Genomic DNA, 16,630 nt, shown 5'->3' on the forward strand with positions numbered 1-16,630 from the left:
CTCCCCAACACACACTCTAGAGAGCACTGAATCAGACCTTTATTTGACTTCTATCTCCTATTCAGATATATGGTGCTGTCCATACCATATCAAATTGACACGACTTCATCCAAAAGGTACTTTTACATTTGCTGCCAGAATCACTTTTAAGTGGAAACAGAGGTGGGAAATATGAAAATATGTTGAAAGGATTTGCTTGATTTAGTTTATTTTGACGTCAGGAGCAATACAATAACTTAAGTTTAATAGAGGATGCTATGGTTGTATGTTATAGGTATGCGGTATTTTAACAAACAATCCAAACATGAATAGGGGGAATAAAATAAAACTAATCAGGGATGCAGTATCAGCTTTGGGTCATTAAATGTTACCTGAACAGAAGACATCATCTACTACTGATGAAAAAATGTCAATTAAAAACACAGCCAATGTTTTCTCATAAATCATGAGCACAACATGTCCACATTGACTTGGCTTGGTGTAATTTGCAAGGGTCAGCTAAGGAGACATTTGTCTTCTGATGACACTGCCGACATTTATTGCTGTGAGTGACGCCCCTGGTGTTTTATTACGAGCCATGGGCCGTGGGGTAATCTAGTCTTGTGTGAGCTTATTCAGATCAAAAGTCAAATGCATGTAACTCTAACCAGCTGCATCTTCTTGTAGCTCTGAATGTCATGTGTGAGGAAATCTGTCCAAAACATGAGCAACACACAAGAAACACGTATGATTTGAAAACAAACAAAAAAAAAAACAGGCACTACCATGGCATGCCCGTAGATCAAAAGTGGGTCAATGGTTGCTAGGAGCACTGGACTGTGCTTTCTGGATAGACCTCTCCAAACTGGGGAACAGTCCTGCGAGGAATGAGGCCTCAATGTGAAGGGGGAGGGGAGAGAAGGAGAGGGAGAGGCAGAAAGAGAGGGAGAGGCAGAAAGAGAGGGAGAGGCAGATATGGTCCACTTCTTTTTGAAAGTGGCTACTACTCTCCCTGTTATCACCCTGAGCACAGGATACTAAGTGTGCAGATAACCGCAAATGCCCTGACACTGAGGACCAGGACCCCATTTCTCTCTCTCTCCTTTTCACTCTCTCTCTTTCTCTCCCTCTCCTTCTTCCCCTCTCTTGTTCCTGGCCTGTAGGTATGCAGCTGTCTGAGGGGAAAGGGATAGCGGTTTCTCAAATGTCTCAAGGTTCCAGCCATTTTGATAAAGAGGATAAGTTAAGAGGTTAAGAGGATATATTTTTTTGTTTTTTCTGCTTTTCTCTTCCTCTCTACTGGTTTGACCCTTCAGTGGAACAGATCGTGTTTGCTTTGGATCAGTTACAAGCTGAGCAATCTCTCGTCATAGTCTTGTTTCAGACAAAATAACACACACACAAGCACATTTAATCATACTCCCCTAACACACACTAATACAGCTGCATACATACACACACATACATATAGACACCTTATACAACCCAGTTATACTAATTTCAGACTAAATATTTCTCAACATGATGAGCATTTCTCCCTATGAACAGTGTTGACCTGAATGAGAATTAGTCAGCAGATGTTCTGTGCCTGTTAAAAGAGTTAATGGTTAATCATTACTTCCGTACATAGGCCTACTGTGGTAAAGAAAGCCTTTAAGAGAGCAAGCCGAGTAGTGACAAAATGACAGTGCTCCAGCAGTAAAGCAAATATGATTTATTAAGCACTTTTAATATACGTCGGAAAATTCAGCTTAATATAAGAAATAAAATTTCAAAATGAGGGCTCAATGTACATGGTAAGCTATTTACAATCAAATTCTTTCAATGTGATCCAAAATATGACAGATGCTTGGTGGGAGACAGAAAAACATACCCATGACAGGTTAACAGATGGCAAAATGTTTTTGAATACTGTCCAGGGTAGATCTTCAAAGAGTCAGCCTTCCTTTTTTCCAACCTTCAAAGCCGAGGCCTCGTGGAGAAAGTCTCAGGCTCGAAATAGTCCGTCATGTGCACTTGCATTCTCAGATTTGCTCTCACCGTTATTGTTCTCGAAAGAAACACTTCGCCGCTAACAATGTGAAAAGCCAGCACAAATATGACATTACACACAAAATGCTCAAAACGGCCTCGGCCAAGCCATGAGAAACAGATGTTTGAAATCCCTCGGCACCCGTTCCAAGCACTACCCCCTCTCCCTTCCCTCTCCCCTGGTGAAAGGCTAGCGCTTTAGGGGTATCTCTTTCGGACTTCTGAAACCAATACATTTCAGTTTTATTTTTCTGTGTTTCAACTTTGGCTCAACAAGTATACATATCAAACAATTCTTTAAAAACCATGATATTATTTAAAGTCTACTGGTTGGTGTAGGTGTGAGGTGTCAGCCATACTGATTTTTATACTGCCACAAAAATAAGATATGTCATTATTACCAAAATAAAGTCAACATAGAACCATTAGGGAGAAACAGCCTGAACCTTGAGGTGTACTTATACTTAGACTGCAAGGAACGTAAGTGTTCCTGTTTGACTAACACACTGAAATTGCTGCTTTCACTTGAGAACTTTGCATTTAGCACCAAACTGCAGTTAACCATTACACTGTTGGTTGTTTAAATACCCATTGAAATGCTCACGACAAAAAAAAAAAGAAACAAAAAAGAAAACAAGATCAAATAAAAGAGTCCCACAGGGACAAAATGAAATTATCTGGGCTTCAGTTTCCAATGAACTCGCTCCCTCTGGCATCTTTGATACACATAAACAAACAAACAAATGGATAAACAAACAAACAAACAATAAGAAGACCACCCAAAAGGAGGCCAAAATGACTACAGGCAATCTCTGAACACAGCACCATGGTATAAGCATACAATAAAAATGAAAGTGGCTTTTTTCCAAAATAAATATGGTTGATTACACTTGTAGAATAAATTGCCATTGCTATTAACATTACACACAACATATGTTTAGCACACCGAAGGAGATCAATACAGAGTTTTGGGTCTTCAGAATGGCAGGTTATCAATGCACAAAACATTACCTCATAATTCACCAGTAAGATGTGACAACGTACTCTGTGGTACATTGCTGTCAATATGTATGGTTGCAGGCAGAAAAAAAATACACAGAAAAAGACAAAAACTCAAAATGTAATGTACATTTGTTTTTTTACTGTTACTTTGATACCAATTCAAGAGGCATTAAATGGAAACCGAAACATACATGTCTGTTTTTTTCCTCTTTTTAGAAAGTGCATACACTGCATATTAAATACGAATACATTAAATAAAATAAAAATGATAGTGTGCATGGTTACACTAAGAAGGCTGTAACAAATGTAGGCACATTGAAGTATCAGTTTATGTGAGCCTTGTGCAGCGGTCAACATTCTTCCCTAGAATTTTTTCTTTTTTTTTCTTTTGAGGTGTTCCACTGACGAAAGAGAAGAAATGGATATAGTACTTTTGCGGATGAAGATAGTTGCTTTGGCACATTCCCTCGTATGTCAGGCTGACGGATACAATCCAAGACATCTGAAACGCCAATGGAATGATTTGGTTTAGTATTCAGTTGGAAAAACATTTTCTTGGACAGATCATTGCATACTTATTTGAAAAAAACTCTAATAAGTAGTATTAACGTCAGTGTAACAGACAATGGAAGAGGAAAACTTTAGTACTGCTTTCGAGAAAACTGCTTAATATGTTTCCCAGCTGCAATGGCTTTGAGCCAGAACATGTTTAAAAAGACAGCCTAAACATCAAAATTATAGTGTTCTTTGCTAATGTATTTCTAAAGCCATATGGTAATTAGGATGACAATGTGAAATGCATGGCACATCTACAAATGCAAGCCAAAGTAAAGTACTCCACAATCTTGTATGCATTTCTGATTTACCAAATAATCGTGCAACTCACCAGTTATAATGGAGTTTCCTTTTTGTAGTTATACCCAGGGTCTGATCCTTCAATTTGCAGTTTGAGGGCTTGTTTAAGGCTTAACTCTGTCTCCCCAATTGGGTAATTGTCCAAGACATCCTGATGCCCTCTGTTCTGCAGAGTTCTGGGGACAGACACTCTCCCAAGAAAAACCTGATTGCCCTGTAGGTGATAGTTGGGGTTGGTCATGATACCATTCCTCTTTTTCTCAGCTAAGCTCTGCTGTTGGATATAGTACTGTTCTTGGGTCTGCCCCGAGTCTAGCATTGGGCCACCAACCACTATCTTACAGTGTGGGTCCTTGATGCCAATATTGGACACTGGGTTGTTGAGCGCAATCCTCTTGTCGAACTGTGTCATTTCATACTCCAGAACTTGACCCTGGGCAGGGCCACTGTTCTTGGACTTCTTTTTGTCCCCAGAGCCCATTTTGTTGGAACAGTTAGAGGTGCTGTTTTTGGTGCCTTTGCTTTGCTTGAGCCCTGGCTTGATCTGCCCCCAGTCAAACTCGCTGGTAGGAGAGCTAGGCTGTGGACCTATGGACTTGGTTGTGGACGAAGGTGAGACAATGGACTGTCTGCTTCGACTGCGTGGCAGAGAGTGCTGCTGAATCTGTTCGGTGAAGGAGAGCCCATGAAAACTATCTATGGGCACAGTCTGGGCGGTTGCAGTGGACGAGGTGGTTCTCAACGAGGAGTTCTTTGAGCTTTTCAGGGAGTTGTTGGAGAGAGACGATTTCTGACGGTCCACGGTGGAGTCTGGCGACTCTGAGGGGGAGCTGAAAGCATGCACTGGACCGTTTTGCAGGCCACGTCCTGTCGATTGCATATCACCGGCTCCTGTGCTCCCAGAACTGTTAGACTTGATTGTAAGGGACTGCATCTTCCCCGAGACAGTCAGAGGAGTCTTCTGTTCCATGGTGTGTATTGGAGAAGGATTGCAGCCATTGAGGCTTGAGGCGCCATATTTTTCCAAGAGTTTAATGATCATTGTGTGCCCACCCTTGGCGGCTACTCTCATGGCCGTTCGGCCAAATTGGTCAGCATGGTTAGGATCTGCACCGTGCTCCAACAGAATCTGGACAACATCAATATGACCTTCCTGGGCGGCAATTCCAAGCGCTGTGGCTCCCTGATTGCAAGTGTGATCAACATGAGTCCCGTTGTCGATCAGAAACTGGACAACCTTGGCGTGACCCTGCCATGCTGCAGACTGCAGAGCAGATCGCTTCTCATTATCACAAGCGTTGACATCGGCATGGTAGTTGATTAGCATCCTCACCATCTCTACGTGTCCCTGCCAGCACGAGACGTGCAGCGCTGTTCTCCCTTCTGTGTCACTGGCCTCCACGTTGGCTCCATTCTCCAGAAAGTACTCCGCCATAGCCAGCTGATTCTCAAGTGCCAGTATATACAAGGTGGGCCGCCCGTCAGCGTCTTTGTAGTCTATGTCTGCCCCATGACTTAGAAGCAACTCCACAATGTCTCTGTGACCTTCCAAGGCAGCCACTCGCAGAGAATTCCTCCCGTCGTACCCCCGCTGGTCGAGGCAGGACTTGTTTTCGAGCAGTATGTGCACACAGTCGTAGTGGCCTTCTTGTGCGGCCAGTATGAGGGGGATCCGTCCGTCATTGTCCACCTCTGTGCACCGGGCACCTTGCTCAAGGAGTGCATCGCACACTTGCCGGTGGCCTTCGAAGGAGGCCATGTGCAGGGGCGTCCAACCTGCATCGTCCCTGTGGTTCTCGTCCAAGCCTCTGTCCAGCAGAGTCCTGACCACTTCCACGTTCCCCTGAGCGGATGCAATGCTAAGCACTGTTCTTCCTTCACTGTCGATACTGTCCACAGCTGCGCCCCAGAAAAGCAGTGTGTTGACCACAGAGGCGTGACCCATTGAGGCAGCAGCTAGGAGTGGCGTTCTTCCATTGTTGTCTGTGTGATCAACATCAGCGCCACCCTCTAAGAGTAAGTCCACTACATCCACATGTCCTTCATAGGCAGCTACAAGCAGAGGGGTCATGCAGTCTTTGTCACAATGATCGACCTCTGCTCCACGGTCTATCAGGAGGCTGACAACCGACGCGTGGCCTTTGCTGGCTGGCACACAGAGGGCAGCCACTGAGAGAGCTGTCCTGCCGTCCACATCCTCATGATTCACCTCTGCCCCATGGTCCAGCAGGTGCTCCACAATCTCCCTATGCCCCATATAAGCTGCCGCAATCAGGGCTGTCCGTCCTTCATTATCTGCCTTGTTCACCTCGGCACCATGCTGGAGCAGGTTGAGCACAATGTCCTCGTGTCCTCCCCAGGCTGCTGCCCTGAGAGCTGTTCTGCCATCTGCGTCGGCACAGTCCACCTTGGCACCAGCGTAAAGGAGGGCCGAGACGACCTCTGAGTGGCCACCCCACGCAGCGGATCTAAGGGCAGTCCAGCCATCATGGTCAGTGTGGTTGATGTTTGCCTCAAAGCCAATGAGGCAGTTGACGACCTTGGTGTGACCTTGCCTTGCTGCCAGTGTAAGAGGCGTCTGACCATGGTTGTCTTCGAGTTCCATGTTTGCCCTTCTGGTAATCAACAGGTTGACCACATCTAGATTTCCACTATATGCAGCGTTAGCCAGAAGTGTTCGCCCACAGGAGTCTGCCTGATTCACAGAGGCCCCATTGTCAAGCAACGTGCGGATGGAGTCTTCCCTCTCAAGAGCTTGCTGCACAATACAAGAGGCGTGATCGTCCTCATTGTTGACATGAGCCCCAGCTTTGACCAGGAGCTGCAAGACCTCCTGCTCTTTTGGGATTGAGGTTGACAGAGAGTCTTTAGCAGGGGTGCCATTCCACACCATCCAAAGAGCAAGGTTAAAGGGTTCTATCTGCAGGTTGGAATTTATCAGGTGGAGAGCAAACTCTTGCACCTCCAGAGGTTTGAGCTGCTTGGCCCTGCAAGTGTAGCTCATTGCCATCATTCTGTGTCCCTCGGCAGCATTGCACAGGTACTTCTGTGTACAGTGCTTCACGTCAAGGAGCCATTCCGCAAAGCTGTAGTGAAAAAGAATCTTTGTGTTGTTGAGTCCATCAACAAGAAGTTTTGAGAGGATGTCCATTTTCTTCTGGAACTCCTCCATGTTCAGAGTCATGTTTTTAGTCCAAACAGCATGGTAAAGCTCTTTCACGGTGAGGGGTCGGCAGGCTGCGAGCATGACGTTCAGAATGGGTTGCACTTTAGCAAACTGTTTCCGCACAAACAGCCTCTGGCAAAGCCAAAGGTAGAGGCCGTTGAGGGTGCCGGGGATGTCACGGATCTCCCGCAGCATGATGAAGCTCTCTACCACGCCGTCCAGCACGCGCTCCAGGTAGAGGAAGCAACCGCTGCTCTTGATGTGCAGCTGGTTGAGCATCTCAGCCGTCTCCTTGGTGAGGTGTTGTCGTAAGGCCTCCTCCTGGTCCAGCCTATGAAGGATGTACTGCTGGACATCCTTGACGATGTACGCCTTGCGCAGGTCATCCAGACTGATCTTTCGGAACCCTGCAATAAAAGACACACAGAAAAACGACAATTAGAACCAGTTTGATGTTCCAAACAGAAGCATTTCTCATTTTTAAATGATAAAACTACAGAAGATTATATGGCTATTATTTATTCTTTGAAACTGAATTAACAGCAGCACATAGGAGTGCACAGCCTCGCTGGGAAGGGCAGGCAGACAGACTAATTTTACCATTGATCTTTTGATCCTTGAAGCAATGCATTGTTTGATCCATTATGGTAACCTTTAATTTCGACATGCAGAGGCTAATCAGCTGTAAACACAGGATTTTTATAGCCCGGGTGGTACAAGACCACGTCTGAGAGTTCAGCATCACTTGGTATTGAGCTATGTACCAAGTCCAAATCAATTCATGCACAACTCTGACAGTGGGATGAGAAAAAGGCCTTTGTAATATAATTTCAGAGATAGATGAAAGGATGAAATACTTTTTGAATATCAAACCAAAGACCAAGACCAAAGCCACAAACCAAACCTTTTTATGAGATAAACAGAATGCTACTCCTGAAATAATGGAAGAGAAAACTCATCATGAAGATGTTCTTGATGATAAAGCAATTTTAACCTCTGAAATAGTTCCATATTATAGCTTCCAGAAGCATAAGTTCTACCATATGTCTTTACTGTTATGCATGTTCCCAGGCATTATTCTATAAATTACATGGTCATGGTTTGGCATTGGGAAAAGCATTCTCTTTCACTACAGCAGAGAAAAGGCATATATGTATGTTATGCAACGTGTACCTGAAATGCCCTACACTTTCTTTGTTCGGTCTACAACGGCTATGCACACAAGGACAAGTTACAAAAATAAGGCAAGTTACACAAGTGAGGTCTGTCTACATACCACCCTTATACACACCCCTTGTTTTGTTTCCCTACTGCAACACTATGTATTGCCAGACTTTTCCGAGGGGGGTGGGGTGGGAGACATTTCTGTGTGTTAATTAATAGACATAGAGACTTATATCAAGTAGCTCCAAGCAAGGCAGTGGCTTCCCAGATACTGAAAATTCCTTTGTTTTATCTCACATGCCTGCTACTGCTAATGGCGTGGTGAACATTCTCCTTGCTAACATAACTCCAGCGTGGGTGAAAGCCCAGGGGCAGGGAAAGCATTTTACGCATAGATCTATTTACTGTTCCCATGGTCTCTGGCTTTCCCAAGCGATAAATGAAAAGGGGAGGGGGGCAGTCTACATGGCCCACTCTAAAGTTGTTAACATATTTCTCATAGTGAACTCTGCCTCCCTCAATAGGAATGATGAGCAACATTCCAGTGTTTTATTTAATTGTCTGCCAGATCGAAGAGAGATAAAGAAAGAAAGATGAAAGCAAAGGAGAGAAATGGAGGGAAGAGAGAGAGGGGGGGGGAGGATGAGTAAGAAATTCACTGCCAGCAAGTGCATAAACATCCTACATAGCCATACATTGCAACAGAGCCTTCATTCACAACAGTTACTCCTCCCTCCTATAATAAAGCAAACAAGCTCAAAATAAGATGTCATGATTTTGTTTGTTTCTTGCAGAGAACCAGACTGATCAGATCTGCTTTGTCAATGTGGTAACATAATGTCAGTGAGACCTTTGTTTGCAACAGATTGTGTAATCTGAATGAGACTTGGCACCATTCAGATAGCATTGTGTGGAATGCGAGTGTGCGCACACACACACACACACACACACACACACAACACCTGTTTAGCTGCACTTCACAAGTAGTAAGTCAATAGAAGTATTGACATTGACAAAAAAAGGCATAATGAATTAATCCATTCATGTACCAACAACAGCTCTACCAACTAATAAATCTTTATGACCACATGTTGCATGGGAAACTCGAACGCTGTTGTAACATGTCCTGCTTTAAACTGGCACTCCATGTATGCCATAGCTTCCCAGCATGGCGCAGAGTGAAGTGAACCCATTCCACTGCTGTCCTCCTCCCTTGGCCCTGTGTTGTTTTTATCATTAGAGATTCTTTTCCATGACTGCGACCAGGCAGGGAGAGGGGAGCGGAGTCGGCACTCATTTCCAGGCTCTCTGACCTAGCGCCCCACCTTTCGCCGAATCCTTTAGCTAGTGCTTGCTTGGGCCGCCTCCAGCCTTAGGACAGGAAACTAACAGAGTCCAAAGGAGGAAGGAGGAAAGGGGACCATAAAGGGGGGGGGGGGGGGGGGAGGAAAAACAAGGGGGATTCTAGGACAGATGACCTAAAAATCCATTTTCGCTGCTGGATGGCTTGTGCCTGTGCATCATGTGTTTAAAGTAGGTTGTCTGGCTGTTTGGCTTGGAGAGAAGCCATGAGGGAGAGAGAGAGAGAGAGAGAGAGAGAGAGAGGTCCAGAGAGTGTGCTGTGCGCCGCACCGCAAAAAGGATTAGTTAGCCATGCTGCTTCCTGTACCTACAGGATATTTCATACTTTCGTTTGTTCCAGCACCATCTCAGATGAGAATGTGTTTTTGCATAGCTGCTTGAACCTGTGTTCATAAGCCAAGATTGGAACAAAGAGCTCTAGTCATGGTGCAGGCCAGGAGTTCCTTAACACAAGTTCCAAAATAATCTGTGGTTTGCAACTATTTCGTAGGTGCTTGGAGAGCGAAAAAATACGACAAAACAAAATAAAACAAGGGGGACTGATGTCAGGCCACAAATACTACGGATATCATTGTTAACATTGATCTTCAACATTGATTGAGCATGAAGGAGGAAAAGGAAACACAAACACAAACACACACACACACACACACACACACACACACACACACACACACACACACACACAGAGAGAGAGCAAATTAACTCGTTCTGCCTCCACTGAAGCTTCCAGTCGGCACACGCCAAGAAGCCCTCTCATTCAATTACAGTAAATGGAAGATGCTGACCTACAATTTCCACTTGAGTCATCAGAGACATCACTTCACAAGCTCTGCAGCCTGCTCAACTGAGTGGCGGCGCTAGTATTGCGGCGGTCATGTACAGGACAGCCGAGTACAAACAAACACACTGCGAGGGACTCGCCGAGCTTCTGCTCTGCCCAGTGATCATGAAGACATGCCCGTGAGAATCAACCGCAAACCCCATCATCACAGCTCCTCTTATTCGCATCAAAAGCACCTCCCAGAGTGAGTTAGGTGGCCCATGATTTTCTTGTTTTTAATTCTTGCAACACTAATAAAGAAAACAAAGGTTATTTTTTTCCAAGACAATAAGGTTGTCTGTATTGGGTTGTTCAAGCTCGCATTGCATCTGAAATGCGCTAATGCTAATGGCCGCTGGGCTACTGCAACAACTGTGCATTCTTGACCAGTCTTTGCCACCATGTGCATCTGTTGTTGCTCATGTCTCTTTCTGCCGGGATTGACAGGGTAACTCAGTGGAACACGAGAGGCTCTCTCGCTCGTCCAGCAACTGTGATAGTCGCATGGCTAAGGGGACGCACCTCGCGGGCCCAGTGTAGGAAGCAGCTGCCACTTGTTACGGAACTGGATATGAGCCACAGAAGACATGCCCTCCCTGCACAAAGGTGAACTGTTCAGCACCCTCCTCCTGCCTGCCCCTTTTCAGCCTTTTGCCCAAGATTCATTTTTCAGATGACAAACATGGGGCCACGCATTGGCACAGCGCAAGATCGTTGGAAGTGAGGAAGGGTTAGGGTTGGGAGGGGGGACAGGGGTGGGGGTGGGTGGCGGGGGGTTTGTAGGTTTAAAATTTGGACCCCGGGCGTCTCCAAGTGCAGCACGTTCTTCACAAGCCACAAACTTAAGTCATCAGATCCAAAAGGAAAACAGAAACCCAAGCTCCTCGCTCTCCTTCACTCCCTCAAAGCTCCCCGTTCAACACCAATGTCTGTCTAGCAGCTGCAGAGGACCTGGCTTCAAAACAGAGAGGCGGCCACTGAGTAGAGCGAGAGAGAGAGAGAGAGAGAGAGAGAGAGAGAGAAGCCAAACTTCTAAAGGGACTGCAGACCAACAAAAATGTTCCATCAGTCAAACATGTTGAGAGATCCGTTTTTAAACAGTGGCGACGGGTTTGTTTGTTGGAGGTCCTGCATCTTACACAAAGGCAAAAGAGGGAAAGTTTGAGAGAGGCTAGAAGAAGTGGTGTTTCCTACAGTGAACGGGAGAGATGGAGAGAGGCCGAGACGGAGAGGGAAAGCTAGCGACTCCAGATGACAGTTGTCTGCTTATAATTATACGGGATAGTCCCTCACCAAAGGGAGAGAAAATATGCTATAAATAAACATCTCATTACAGTGTCTTTCCTCTTATACAAACTCCTTCAATTAACTCGGAGCCTCATTTTGTTTGATTAAAAAAAGAATGCGAATTGAAATCAAAACCACAAGTCGAGACAAAAAGCTGTTGCAAACACTTTCATGATTCTAACTGAGGTTATTGTATGAGTACCACATCATTGTTGATGTGTGCAACAGTTGCTGAGTCTAAAAGGTTGGGCCATGGTTAACCATTACAAACAGATGGGGTTTTTTGTTGTTTTTATCTCATACAAAGAGTCCATTACAGGTACAGAGTGAGTCATGCCCTGGCATGTCCATGTGTTTCTATCGAGCACAACCGATAGCAAGAAAGCTACAAAGTCAGTCTGAGGAGCAGCAATACTTAATGGACAAGTTTTTCGCCGCCCTTTGCTGATGTAAGCCAAATTTAATTTAACAGGAAATATACCAAGCTTAACGGTATCAGTAACAGCAACAACCCTGTATTGCTTGCACTGCATTTTTCCAACACCGCCCCCTTCTCTCTGTATGCCTCGAATCACACACAAGCGTCCTAACTTGGGTCCTCCATCTACCAAAAACTATCATACCACCAGCATGGGAGCCCTGCCTATGCATAGACATCCATCAGCAGTGATTTATGCATAACACTGCAGAGCACAAGACAGCTGACAGAAACAAATACTCAGACCAATGGGGGGGCGGACTTGCTTCCCTATCATCCAATGAAATGAGATTTTGTTAGCTGTCGGGCACACAGTATTGCTTTGAAGAATGCTGACATGGGCAGAGGTGTGTGTGTGTGTGTGTGTGTGTGTGTGTGTGTGTGTGGAGGGGGGGTGAGGGGGTCTGAAAAGGAACGGATGGAGGTTGGGCAGATTAATTCGTTTTGAAGCACACCTGGGAGGCTCTAGCAGAGCCCTGTGACACTAATAAAGCCTTACTGTCCCACACGTGTGTCTCACCACATTGCGATGAGGCCCTTCTCGGTACATGCAGCTGTGCTGAAGGACTGCGTGTGAAGACAGAAAGAAAGAAAGAAAGAAAGAAAGAAAGAAAGAAAACCAAATACTATTAAGTCAACACCTGTGTCAAACAGTCTGGGAACAAAATGTTAGTGGGTGCTGATGGATCCTCCCCGAGGGGGAGTCGTCTGATATTAGATGAGGCATGAGGCAGCGATTTTGAGCTCATCTGAGAGCGAGCTCCAAATGCATAGATCACTACAGGTATCCCCAGCCAACTACTTACTCTGCAAACACTGCTGTATCTACTAGATAAGGTATACTTCCCGGCGCTCTAACAAAACATCATCTGCTAGACAGCCTCATTACGCTACTAGCTTGTGAAAAAGAATGTCTGCACCTGGAGGCTGTCTGGGCCGATGGCCTTCGCATCGGTGCATTAAGCCTTAAAGAGGTCCTAAGTATTGCAAGTACCCGGCAACTCCTTTACTGGGGTCATGGAAGGGTTGGGAGGCCAGGAAGGGTTCGAGGTGAGGGAATATGGCTCTGAGGCGTGGGACTGGGAATTTTCAGAGGATGTCTGAACTTTCAACAACCATGTCTGACAATAATAAATGTAGTTTTACTGGCCATCAAGTCGCTTCAAATAAGCAACCATGTAAGTGCCGGTGAAAGGCATTACTGGAGAGTCTGGAACCACTTTTGCGGATGTAAGTCACTCATGCAGATTTGAAGGTCCCATCTGGTGAACTATCAACAAGGATTTGGACTGAGTGCTCAGGTGCGCACAAAATTATTTGTCGGCATCGGCATGCGCAGACAACCCAAACACGACAGAACCTCTGAAAAAGAAAGCTTTCGAGACATCCAAAAATACCACCTTAACTTTAGGGCTCTTTCTCTCGCCTTCATTAATTATATATGAACTTTGAGGTTCAGGCAGAGACTACGCCGCAGCCATTTTCCTCTCTTGAAATCGAATTACGACATAATTAAGAGCCTTTAATTAAGGCCAGAACCAACATGCCTTATTCTAACGAAGGCCTCAGCGGCGGAGGCAGCAGCAGCAGCGGGAGCACGGGGCTAAAAATAAAAACGACTCTTGGCTGCAGAAGTTATGCAGCTGGCAGGAGGGTGCTGTACATCCAATGGCATTATCTACAGAGACAGAAAGCACCGGAGAGGGGGAGTGAGGTTGAGACAAAGTGAGAGAAAAAGGACAGGAAGGAAAATAATGGAGAGAGCAAGGAAGAAAAAGAGATAGAGAGAGAGAGAACTCAAAGTGTATTATTTTCTCCATCCATACTTCCCATCCGTTTTCACACCTTTGCTGTACCACCACACCTCCTGGCAACAGGAAGTTTGTGGAGACCTTTTAAAATGATCCCTTCTTACGTGTGACTGCATTTCCTGTCCTCAGTCACTCTGACAATGGCTTCAGTTTGCCCAATTAACCTTGGGGGTGCCATTATTTTGTCAGGCTGTTCTGGCCTACTTCAGTCTTTTTGTGGCACTGTTTAGCAAGGATAGCAGAGACAGGCTGTTTAAAAGCACTGGGGTGAAGTTTTAACAGTGTCACAGAGAGAGGCAGAGCCAGAGAAGATAGGATTTGAAGATAGTGGGGAGAAGAAAAAAGGTAGATCGATAGAAGGTAGACAAACAGAAAGGTAGACTGAAACAGAAAGGTAAGGAGATCCCACAAGCATTAAGATTCTGCAGAAACTGCCGGACCTATACACAAGAAAGATGCAGACACAGATATGTATAATATATACCATCTAGACATATACATATAGACAGGGGATACAGGAAGTAAGAATGAGAAGAAGAAGAGGAGGGAAAAGATGGTCAACCACGGAGCAAGACGTTGCTGAAGTGTGTCCTGACTCATGACTACACGTGCAGCTCTGCACCTGAGCGACTGATGGACTCAGACACCCCAGCCCTGTCATTTGTGCCGTTGGCAGGCACCCTGGCAGGCTAATTACAGTATACTGTGTGGGATTACCCCTCATCTTCAGCACTTGGTGCCAGGAGATCCAAAGGTGCTCCTTTACTTCTCTTTTACCGCTCTTTTCTCTTCCTTGTTCTCTTCCGCTTTGAGAACAAGTGGTGAAGAGGAGGTCTGTGCGACACTCGACCTTCAGGCTCAAGTGCCTGCAACTTTTCAGACGTTTGCCAATTAGCAGTTTGAGGGATAATGCTAATGAAGGGAGCGTGTTTCTCATTTGCGATGCTGATCCTGCTCTTTTTTTAAAGGTGAGAGCACACGTATCTCCTTTCCAACGCAAAGTGGAGTGAAGTGAAGAGCATGCCTCTGTCTCTATCTGCATCTCTCTCTCTCTCTCTCTCTTTCATCAAGCGCAATGAGACGTGACACACAAAGCTGCTCGCCGCTGACATCACCTTTCTTCCCTGTGTCTGTGAGGCTAAAAAAAAGGGGCCATTCTGAATGTGCTCCAGACTCCTCCATCAACGTCACAGTCTCACGACAGCGGCGCCTGATGGGAAATTAATGTCCTTCCTCCTCCAATTCCATTCCTGTCCCAACCTCCTCCTCCTCCTCCTCTTCTTGCTGCTGCTGCTGTTGCTCTGAGTGGATGGACACATACATACCTGACCCATTGAGACATAAACAGCCTGGGCCACTTCACGGCACTTTGTTTGTGTTGTCAGTGGGCCAGAATTTCAGGAGGAGTTGGGGGGGCTTAGGGGGGGGGTCACAAGCCTCACTCTGTTTACCCCCACCCACTTGGCAAAAGGCGGAGAGGACTGAAGAGGATGGAGCGGGAGGAAGGTTTGGTGACCCTCAGTGGAAAGGGTTAGACAACCGCCATGATGCTGCTAGTGCTTTGTGGTTGGAGGTCAGTGTATGTGTTCGCAACTGAGTGAGTGAGTCAGTGCGAGTGTGTGTGTGTGTGTGGTGTGTGAGAGAGTGTATGTGTGTGGTCAGGACCTCTGTGGGTCATGGTGGTCTGGGTAGCCGGTGGCACTAGAGGAGCAGCTATTTCCATTCCCCGTCAGCGACAGTAAATCCTGCCTGTCACCTGGGAGTGGAGACGTGTACGGTCCGATTCATGGCTAGAGAGAAGAGGATGGGATAGGAGAGGAAAGGAGTGGAGTGAGAGAAGAGCCCTAGCAAAAACAAGACACGCACCAGAGGAGGAAAGAAAAACATGTGCCCCCACCACACGCCCAGAGATGCCTTCCCCATCGCTGCCTTGCTGGCTTTTTGGCAAGGGAGTGTCATAAATAATCCAGGGGGGCAGAACCACAGAGGGTTTGTGAGCGAAAAGCAAAATAAAAATAAAATTAAAAAAAAAAAAATATCCTTGAGAGTTACAGGGTGGTAACAATGAGTTATAGGGCTCAGGAGACAGTATTAAAAAAATGAGAGGCGAAAAAAAAAAACTGCCATCATTTCAATTTGCGAGGAAGGGAAAAAACAGAATGCAAACCATCTGAATGCATGTCTCTGACAGCACAGATTTTACAGCTTCCTTCCAGTGAGAAAATGAAATATTTCTGCCTTAATTACGGCACCTACATCTGCCGAGCCAAGGAGTGCATTCCCTTTATGTAAGCCTGCGAGGCTAGACGCAGAGTTCCCCGTTAAACACACAGATGGTGACCATTACGCTTTCCCCTATATTCTTGATAATGTGCTCAGGCAGAGAAAGTGCTTACGCAATTTTGTGGAGATTACAGGGCCCTTTTCAATGCCACATTTGCTGGCAAGACGTGCTGGCTGGCACTGGCAAGACGTTTGAGGGGGGGGGGGGAAGCAAATTAAGACAGGTAGGCATGAGAACAACAGCTAAAAATGCTACAAATTAGACCCACTCAAGTGAGCACTGTGGTTGTGGTGCTGTACTGAAGGCCTCTCCTACCATAATTCATACCCACGTTCCCCAACAGACCAGTAGACAATAAAAGCTTTTTTTGGCGCTAGCGGACATGTCT

At 45.8% G+C, this 16,630-nt stretch overlaps 1 protein-coding gene across 3 annotated transcripts in view; it reads right to left on the reverse strand.

Moving 5' to 3' along the window:
• Positions 1-1,678: 1,678 nt before the first annotated feature.
• Positions 1,679-16,630, reverse strand: part of ankrd50 (ankyrin repeat domain 50) — a 29,717-nt gene continuing 14,765 nt past the window's right edge. For all 3 annotated transcript variants that reach the window (XM_042074491.1, XM_042074492.1, XM_042074493.1), the window contains exons 4-5: positions 3,899-7,440; positions 1,679-3,514 (exon numbers count right to left, since the gene is read on the reverse strand). In XM_042074491.1, coding sequence (XP_041930425.1) covers positions 3,902-7,440 — 3,539 coding nt within the window. In that variant the 3' untranslated portion in view covers positions 1,679-3,514; positions 3,899-3,901. The remainder of the gene's footprint in view (positions 3,515-3,898; positions 7,441-16,630) is intronic.

This window comes from Alosa sapidissima, chromosome 20 (genome assembly GCF_018492685.1).
Source record: "Alosa sapidissima isolate fAloSap1 chromosome 20, fAloSap1.pri, whole genome shotgun sequence".
NCBI lineage: Eukaryota > Metazoa > Chordata > Actinopteri > Clupeiformes > Clupeidae > Alosa > Alosa sapidissima.